The following is an 8,546-nucleotide window of genomic DNA, read 5'->3' on the forward strand; positions in this document are numbered from 1 at the left end:
AGGCCCGTAAGTCTGACCGACACTTTTGGTCGACCGACTGGATGTTGTGAGATTTGTATATGAGCAAAACCCCGTAAGTTCGACTAGGACTTTGGGCCAGTTGGCCATGTTGAGGGCCCTAAATTTGAGAAGTGGGGAACTAAGTCTCTTAACTATGATTGGTAATGAGACCTACCAGATGTATACTGAGAACCTTGTATTTGAGGAGTGAGGAGCTAAGCCTTAAGACCCTTAAGTCCAATCAGCTATAGGGTCGGCCGATCGTATGTTGAGAGATTTATATTTGAAGAATGGGGAGCTACGCCCCATAAGTTCGATCGACACTGGGCCCGATCGCATGTATATTGAGAACCTTGTATATGAAAAGTGGGGAGCTAAGCTCCTTAAACCCAACTAACTTTTGGGTCGACCGACTATATACTGAATGCCTTAATGCTGAGGGGTGAGGAGTTGAGTTCTGGTAAAAATGACTCGTTCAGTTACATATACTCTGATTCTAATTGCTGTCTCATCTTAACTTTGACTATCATATCATCTTGATCATCGATTTTACATGACCTCTGAATTTACTCATAACATACCGTATGAACAATAAATATTATATAAAGATTTTTAGGTGTGATTAAAAAAGATGTAAAAAGAGAAAACATTGAAGCACTCGCCGATGAGTTCATCTCAAAATCACTATAGAGGAGATAACTCATAGTGATGGGAGAGATAATTGGACGAAGGGACGAGTTGGATATAGAGCTCTAGGCTCCATCCGTCCCGAAATAGACGAAATTAAAAAGAGCAGAAGCAATTGCAAGTTTCTTTTTTCTTTTCAAAATTTCATTTATGAAAAAAAATGACAAGGATTTGTTGTAGCCTAGCTCAAGTTCCACCAAATAAGCATTTCGCAATACATTCTCTTTCCCACTCTTCTCTTTGCACGTATTGTTGTGTACAATTAAATCCGAACGAACGAAGGAACGAACGACCGAACGAAATCCATCTCCAACTCCATCTTGTGTGTGTTATCAATTTAGACGGTGTAATGTTGCTGCATGTTATCGATATCGAGTCCCTTGAGCTTCACCACCGACTCGACGTGCCCTTTCAACGTGTGTAGCTCCCTCAGCCTGCAAAGAATTAATGGACACATTGATATGATGATAACTGTAACTAATTGAAAAAATAGGGATTCAATTCCTCACCTTGCAATCTCGGCGCGTCGCTTGGCCTGCTCGGCGATCTCTGACAGCTCTTCGTAGCTGCTTTTGAGCTGGGAGGTATTATTGGCTGTGTGAAGGCCGTGCAGAGTCCTCTGCGCCAACGCCCACTGTGCCTCCCTTTCCTCCTTGCCATAATCATTCTTCGTGGTGAACGCAATCTACGTACCATTAATTCATGCATTTTGATCGATCAGATTGAGTAGACGATCGATCGAAGAAAATAATTTGATGCAATTTATCAATGTATTAGATGACCTTGTTGTCGAGGAGGTTGCCCCAGGCCTTGCCGCTAAGACCGTAGCGGATGATGAACTTGAGGACGTCAAGAGGGAAGTAGGTGACGATGCTGTAGAGCCAGATGACGCCTGCCCATCCCCATCCCATGCCTTGGATCCTAGCGAACTCCCACGAAGCATACACCGCGATCGTCGTCGCCACCAGTTGGGCCGCGAGGAACGCTGTCAAGAGGAGAAGACCAGGGCGTTCCACGAAAGACCAGCTCCTGGACCTGGTCACAAAGATGAGCGCTTGGCTGATGATGCTCACTTGGAGGTAAAGCGCTGCCATCAATTCGTAAGGACTGTCCCTGATCGATCTCACCCCAAACTTCTCCTGCAGTTAATTAATACATTTATTTTATTATATCTATATATATACCATTGAAGAATTGAATGGAATTAATAATTAATTATTTAATGCTGACGACGTACCGGGAAGAAGTCGGTGTCATGGGCGAGGTAGAAGAAGACGACGGTCATGATGGCTTGGTATGTGCCGAGGACCACTCCGGTGGCGAAGATCTCCTTGAGCTTCCAGGAATCGGGTAAGGGAGAAGGCTTGACTCTGTCCTTGGAGATGGTCATGATGGTGCCGTCGTTGAGGATGGCGATGATGAGGATCATGAAGGGGGAGAAGTCGAACTGCCAGATGAGGGCGATGAGGAGGAAGCCGAAAACGATGCGGATGGTGATGGAGACGGCGTAGATGGTGTAGTTCTTCATCCGCTGGAAGATGGCGCGGCTGGTCAGCACCGCGCTCACTATCACACTCAGCCCTGGCTCCGTCAGCACGATGTCGGAGGCGCTCCGGGCTGCGTCGGTGGCGTCGGCCACCGCAATCCCGATGTCCGCCTTCTTCAGTGCTGGAGCATCATTGACGCCGTCACCGGTCATGCCGCAGATGTGCTTCCTATCTTGCAACCTCTTCACGATCTCATACTTGTGCTCTGTGTGCCACAAATTGTTATCGACTGATCCACTAGCAGTTGCATTAATTGTTCTTTCAATGAGTAAATTTATTTCCAATTACCGGGGAAGACTCCGGCAAAGCCGTCGGCCTTCTCGATGAGTTCGTCAATGTTGAGCCCGCTGATGTCGGCGTTCTTGTCGCCGAGTAGGGTGGAGGAGGGGTACATGTTGGTGCCCATGCCGAGCCTGCGACCGGTCTCCTTGCCGATGGCGAGCTGGTCGCCGGTGATCATCTTGACGTTGACGCCTAGGTTGAGTGCCTGGCGAATAGTCTCGGCGCTGTCGTGCCTCGGGGGGTCGAAGAGCGGAAGGAGGCCCATGAACTGCCACGGTCCGCCGGCGCTCTCCTTGCTCGCTTCGGGAACCTCCTGCCTCGCAATGCCGAGAGAGCGAAGGCCGCGGTCAGCGAACTGGTCGATGACCTCGTGGACCTTCTTTTTGTCGTCGTCTTTCAGTTGGCAAAGGTCGATAATCTGATGCGTTCGATATAGACAATCGATCCTTGTTAGTAATTAGAGAAGATCATAAATTAAAGGTTGATCGGTTGATCGACGATTGTTAGTAATTAATTTTCGCCGTACTTGCTCAGGTGCTCCCTTGCTGGATCGGTGCCATTTGCCATCAGAGTCGACGTAGGTGATTGCAGTGCGCTTGTCTACCGGATTAAATGGCAGGAAATGGACCTCGTTGATCCCTGCACGTGCCTGCAAGCACAAATTAAGATGATGCGGAAACAGTCGTTAATTTAGTTTTCCTTGCTGCTGCCATGCATATATATAGAAGGGATTGACCTCCTTTGGATCACCCAACATGTTAACAATTGAAGCGTCAATGGCATCTTGGTTCTCCACTCTGGAAGCCCTTGCAGCATACAAGATCACCATATCCTTATCAACGCCATTAGAACACACCTGAAATTAAACAAACTACGATATCATGCTCTGCTCTGATTATGAAAGAAAGAGAAGGTGAAAGAAGAGCGGAGGCATCACCTCGATCAGGTTCTTATCCACAGTGAGCTTGTTGAGCGTGAGCGTCCCGGTCTTGTCGCTGCAGAGCACATCCATGCCGGCCATTTCCTCGATGGCGGTCATGCGCTTGGTGATGGCACCCTGCTCGGACAGGCGGTGGGAACCAATGGCCATGGTGACCGAAAGAACGGTGGGCATGGCGATGGGGATCCCTCCGATGAGGAGGACGAGGAGGTTGTCGATGCCGTCGCGGTACCGGCGGTGCTGGATCGGGTACATGACGACGATCTCGATGAGCATTCCAAGGCCGATGGAGCAAATGCAGAAGTTGCCGATGGCGGTCAGCACCTTTTGGAAGTGGCCGACGTTGTTGGTGCTGTCGACCAGGTGGGCCGCCTTCCCAAAGAAGGTGTGGACGCCGGTGGCTATGACTACGGCCTCGATCTCCCCCTGCTTGCAAGTAGAACCAGAGAAGACCTCATCGCCGGGGTGCCTGGTAACGGGAAGGGACTCCCCGGTGAGGGCGGATTGGTCGATCTTGAGAGGGTCTCCCTCCAGAAGCCGGGCGTCAGCCGGGATGATATCGCCTAGCTTGACGCTGATGATGTCGCCGGGGACGAGGATGGATGCCTCCTGCTCCGACCATTTGCCGTCCCTCAATATCTTCGTTTTAGGAGCAAGGCCGGCCATAAGAGCGGCGGCGGCATTACCCGCGTTGTTCTCCTCGATGAAGCTGATTGTGGAGTTGATGAAGAGGAGAACCACGATTCCAACGAAATCTTGCCAGTCAGGTGGCTCATCCTGAAAATTATCAATATATTTTTTATCAAATAAAATAAAAAAGGGAGATCTGATTAATGGTCGATAGACACAACTAATTGTTAAATTAATGCAATATCGAATCATGAATTTTAGCTTAATTTGCTTACCCCTCCATTGTCCAACACAATGGCCATAATAGCAGCCAGCTCCATCACCCATGAGAGCGGATTCCACATGAATCCTAAGAACTTGAGCAGTTTGCTTTCCTGTAATACATATCGTAAGGAGAAGAAGAAAAAAAATTAATTCTTTTTTATTCATTCAAAACAAAAAATAAAAAGGGAAAATCATAGAGTTAAATACCTTTTTCTCCTCGAGCTTATTGAATCCGAAGATCTGCAAACGCTTCTCCCCTTCCGCCGACGTGAGTCCCTCCTTCCCACATTTCAACTGAGCAAACACTTCCACCACCGGAATGCTCTCCTGCACACCAAATCAAAAAAAGCCAAATCAATCCCCAAAACGAGAAGTTTAGTCACCCAATTGACGATCCATTGACTCGATTACCAGATCGACTGTCTCATTTTTTATGTGCTCTAAGCCTTCCGCCGCCATCAGATCAACGTACGATCAATCAACCCCTAAGGATTTTACTCCTTTTTTTTTAAAAAAAAAAATCTTCTTTTGAAGTTTACACTGCTTGCTACGGAGGAGAGGAGAGGAGACTTCGTGTGCCAATACTCCAACTATCCAATTCTCTACCACTCACAAGAGGTAAAGGGGACAGAGGAGACGACGCCACCCGAATTTCTTCTTCTCCTCTCCTTATTCGAGAGCTGCAAGCAAGCAAGCAGTGGGAGAGAAGAGGAGGAAGCTGTAGTATTTATAGGATCTGTGTGTGGATAGCCGCCCAGAGCGGCGACGAGCTTCCCGGTCGATCAATCTTTGCATCAAAGATTAACACGCCTGTAGCTAACTAATTAGCTATTAATATATATTTTTCAATGTGGATGCTTACAAATTTTCAAAAATAATCTTCCAAATCTGCACAAATCTTCAGAGTGGATTATTTGGGCCGGCCTTTTATTTCCATCCTTCGCCGACGCGCAACTCTTTCGTTTCAGCGCCTATAAATACAGCCCATCAATACATCAACCTACAACTCCGATTCCTCTTCTCCAGAGCTACGATCCGCTTCCTCTCGAAATCGTCGATATCCTCCCCTTCCAGATCTGTAGATCCGACCTAGGTTTTTAACCCTAATCTATCCCTTCTTCTACAGTTTGCTAGTTGATATGATACTGCTCGGTTGGTGCAGATCGATGCCGCAGAGTGGAATCCGGACGAGCATCGACTCGCCATGATCGCGGACCACTCTATGGTCGTCTTGCGCTTCGACTATCAATCTTTTTGGATTATTTCGCCAGGTAAAGGTATATGAATTCTTCCTCATTGCATTGGGATATTTAAGGTCTGTATTACAGCGGATGCTGTATTTTGGTACCCAATCTTTAATGAGCTTACTAATAACGGCAAACAGAATAGTTTAGAATAACAATAAAAAGATTTATTATGATCGCGATAGAATTAGAAATATTTTAATTATTGATAATTTATTATGTTTAGATTATCATATTTATTATTATTTTTATATTTATTAATATCATAAGTGTTATTATATATATCATAATATTTTTTCATATAATTATTTGACCCTATATATAAATAAATTTATTAACAATAATATTAATGAGAAAGTAATTATTTCTTTTATCTCTTTTTATTTATTACATTCTTATAATTTTTATCATGATGCCAAAATCAGTTCTTTTCCCGTTCGATTATCGGCCGCTTTTTCTCTATTATCACCACATTTCTTCCCATCGTCCGTCTCTTTTTCTTCTAATTTTCTTCTAATTTCCTCTATTCACTTTTCTCAGGGTCCCTCTGCCACCACGAATTTTTAAATAAATAATAATCTATTTCTCTTTTTTCTCTCTCATTCCTTTGCCCCTTTTCTTTCTTTCGCTTCCCAGGAAGCCTTTCTCCTTCCTCTATTCTAGCTAGCAACTGCCGCTACCTTGAAGGGACAAAGGTTGCTCCTCAGCTAAGGGTTCTTCTTCTCCTTTCTCTACCGCTGGATCTTATGCTGTTGCCGATCAAAGGAGGAAACTCTTCATGTGCCAGCCGCCCCCTTTTACTGTCGCCGAGCATTGTCTTCCTCTCTTCCAGTATTAGATCTCTTTTGCAGCCCTAACTCTTCTTCTCTTCTCAATAGCAAACAGCTTTCAATTCCTTCTGCATTTTCCTCCATGTTCAGCCACAGTGCCTTTTGTTATAGAGAGAATATGAAAGAAATAATATGACAGTAATAATAAATCTTATTATTTGTTGATGTTTGTTATAATATAATATATAATATTTAAATTAATTGACCAATTAAAAAATAAAAAAATAATTTTAAAAATAATTTTGAGAATTATTCTAATAATATAATTATTAGAATAATTTTAATATTAATTTGATTTGATTTGATGATTTAATCCGATCAATTTTGATAATTTTTTTTATCTCTTTTACCTCTCGACAAATTTAACGGGAGATCTTTGACATTAAGTTTGTTTGCTAACTTGTTAAAAGTTGTCTAGATAATGACTTGATAATGATATCAGCGATTTGATATTCAATAGAAATATAAGAGACAAATAACTGTTGAGTTGTCACATGTTCACGAAAAAAATGAAAATTAATTTCCACATATTTTGTACGAGCATAAAAGAGTGAATTTGCTGTGAGATATGTTGCTCCAATATTGTCACACCAAATTTTTGGTGCAATATTTGATGCAAGATGAAGTTCATATTGGTGTAATATTCCCTAGGTCAAGGTTGACTTGTTTGACTGAGTTTGAATTGAGTTTAGCTCGAGTCTTGATATTTGGGTTTCGATGTTTGACAATACATATAAACAACACATGGAGATTGCAGGTGCAATTGTTCATGTGAGGAGATTGTGAAGAAGAGTCAAATAGGTCAAGAGTGACTAGATACTTGACTGGGAAGTTCTAGTGAGTGAAGCCAGGCAGAAGGAAAGTCCTGGTGAGTGAAGCCAGGCAGATTGGAAATCTTGGTGAGTGAAGCCAGGTGAAAGACCTAGTGAGTGAAGCTAGGCAGAAGGAAATCCTGGTGAGTGAAGCCAGGTGAAAGACCTAGTGAGTGAAGCTAGGCAGAAGGAAATCCTATTGAGTGAAGTCAGGCACGAGAAAATCCAGATGGATCAAGGCTGATCGGACATCTGGTGTTAGAAAGACCAAGTAGGTCAAAGGGATTGACCGGATACTTGGCACGAGGTGGAAAGTCCATATAGGTCAAAGGAATTGACTGGATACTTGACACGAGGAGTAAAGTTCAAGTGGGTCAAAGGGATTGACCGGACACTTGGTGAGCAAATCCTAGCAGGTCAAGGTTGACCGAATGCTAGGCACGATGAACCAACAGGTCATGGTTGACCGGATGTTGGTTCAAGGGACTTTAGACTTGATTTTGGGAGAAATCATGAGCTGGATCGATCAGCCGATCAATTGGCTCATGCCCAATCATCGATTGGGCGAGTCTTCGCGACAAGCCTCCTCCCAATCGATCAGTGGATCGATTGGGAGAAATGCGCGATCGCACAGAACAGCTCTAGATCGATCAACCGATCAATCCAGAGCCCCCAATCGATCAGTGGATCGATTGGGAAGTGCGATTCTGCGCGATAAGCCCTGGATCGATCAGCTGATCGAACCAGGCCTTTCCTAAAGAGCACAGAGGCGCTCTGGATCGATCAACCGATCGATCCAAAGCCTCCCCAATCGATTGGGAGCAATCCAATCGATTGGGATCTGACCGTTGGCATCGTATTTAGCTGCTGGCGAGCTGTTCTCTCGGCAGAACTTCCACGGCTTCGATTCTTCTCTTCAGTGATCTTTACAGCAACTCCACAAAGTTCTCACCTCAAGATTGTAACAACCGTGGGTTCCTAGCAAGTTCATAAATTTTGCCATGGTTAGAAAGTAGGCCTTATGTGGGAATTTGCAAAAAAATAATAATAATAAAATGGAACCAAAAAGAGATGACCAAGGTTTGAATCTTGGACCTTTTACTAGATACATATATGCGATAACCATTAGACTAAGAGAAAGAATTGTTATAAAAGGAAGAGGCATAATAATTAAGAGTAAGGAAAGGCTTCCTTCATTTGGTGAGAAAAGTTGGAGTTGCCTTCTTCCTCTCCAATGAAAAGGGGAGTTTTGCTTCCTCCCTTCATTATGGATGAGAAAAAGGAAAGGGAAGGCAAAATCCATGTTGTCT

General features: G+C 44.2%; 1 protein-coding gene across 2 annotated transcripts; it reads right to left on the minus strand.

Moving 5' to 3' along the window:
- Positions 1–1,024: 1,024 nt before the first annotated feature.
- Positions 1,025–4,812, minus strand: LOC122053871 (ATPase 6, plasma membrane-type-like). Of its 2 annotated transcripts, none has more exons than XM_042615792.1 (11): positions 4,762–4,812; positions 4,558–4,677; positions 4,362–4,460; positions 3,454–4,233; positions 3,253–3,372; positions 3,043–3,165; positions 2,523–2,934; positions 1,925–2,439; positions 1,470–1,826; positions 1,197–1,372; positions 1,025–1,121 (listed from the first exon to the last, which is right to left on the minus strand). In XM_042615792.1, the coding sequence occupies exons 1-11, from the start codon at positions 4,807–4,809 to the stop codon at positions 1,025–1,027; spliced, it is 2,847 nt and encodes a 948-aa protein (XP_042471726.1). In that variant the 5' UTR covers positions 4,810–4,812. The 2 variants fall into 2 exon arrangements, with proteins under 2 accessions (XP_042471726.1, XP_042471727.1); XM_042615793.1 differs by having other exon boundaries at positions 3,454–4,227; positions 4,762–4,788.
- Between the last annotated feature and the right edge of the window lie 3,734 nt (positions 4,813–8,546).

Source organism: Zingiber officinale, chromosome 3A (genome assembly GCF_018446385.1).
Source record: "Zingiber officinale cultivar Zhangliang chromosome 3A, Zo_v1.1, whole genome shotgun sequence".
NCBI lineage: Eukaryota > Viridiplantae > Streptophyta > Magnoliopsida > Zingiberales > Zingiberaceae > Zingiber > Zingiber officinale.

Bases quoted from the DNA above. Each gene is read 5' to 3' on its own strand.
- LOC122053871 (XM_042615792.1), bottom strand. From the start codon at position 4,809: ATGGCGGCGGAAGGCTTAGAGCACATAAAAAATGAGACAGTCGATCTG. The intron at 2,935-3,042 runs GTACGGCGAAAA...CGAACGCATCAG, and splicing joins GCAAGGGAGCACCTGAGCAA to ATTATCGACCTTTGCCAACT. The intron at 1,373-1,469 runs GTCATCTAATAC...AATGGTACGTAG, and splicing joins GCAACCTCCTCGACAACAAG to ATTGCGTTCACCACGAAGAA.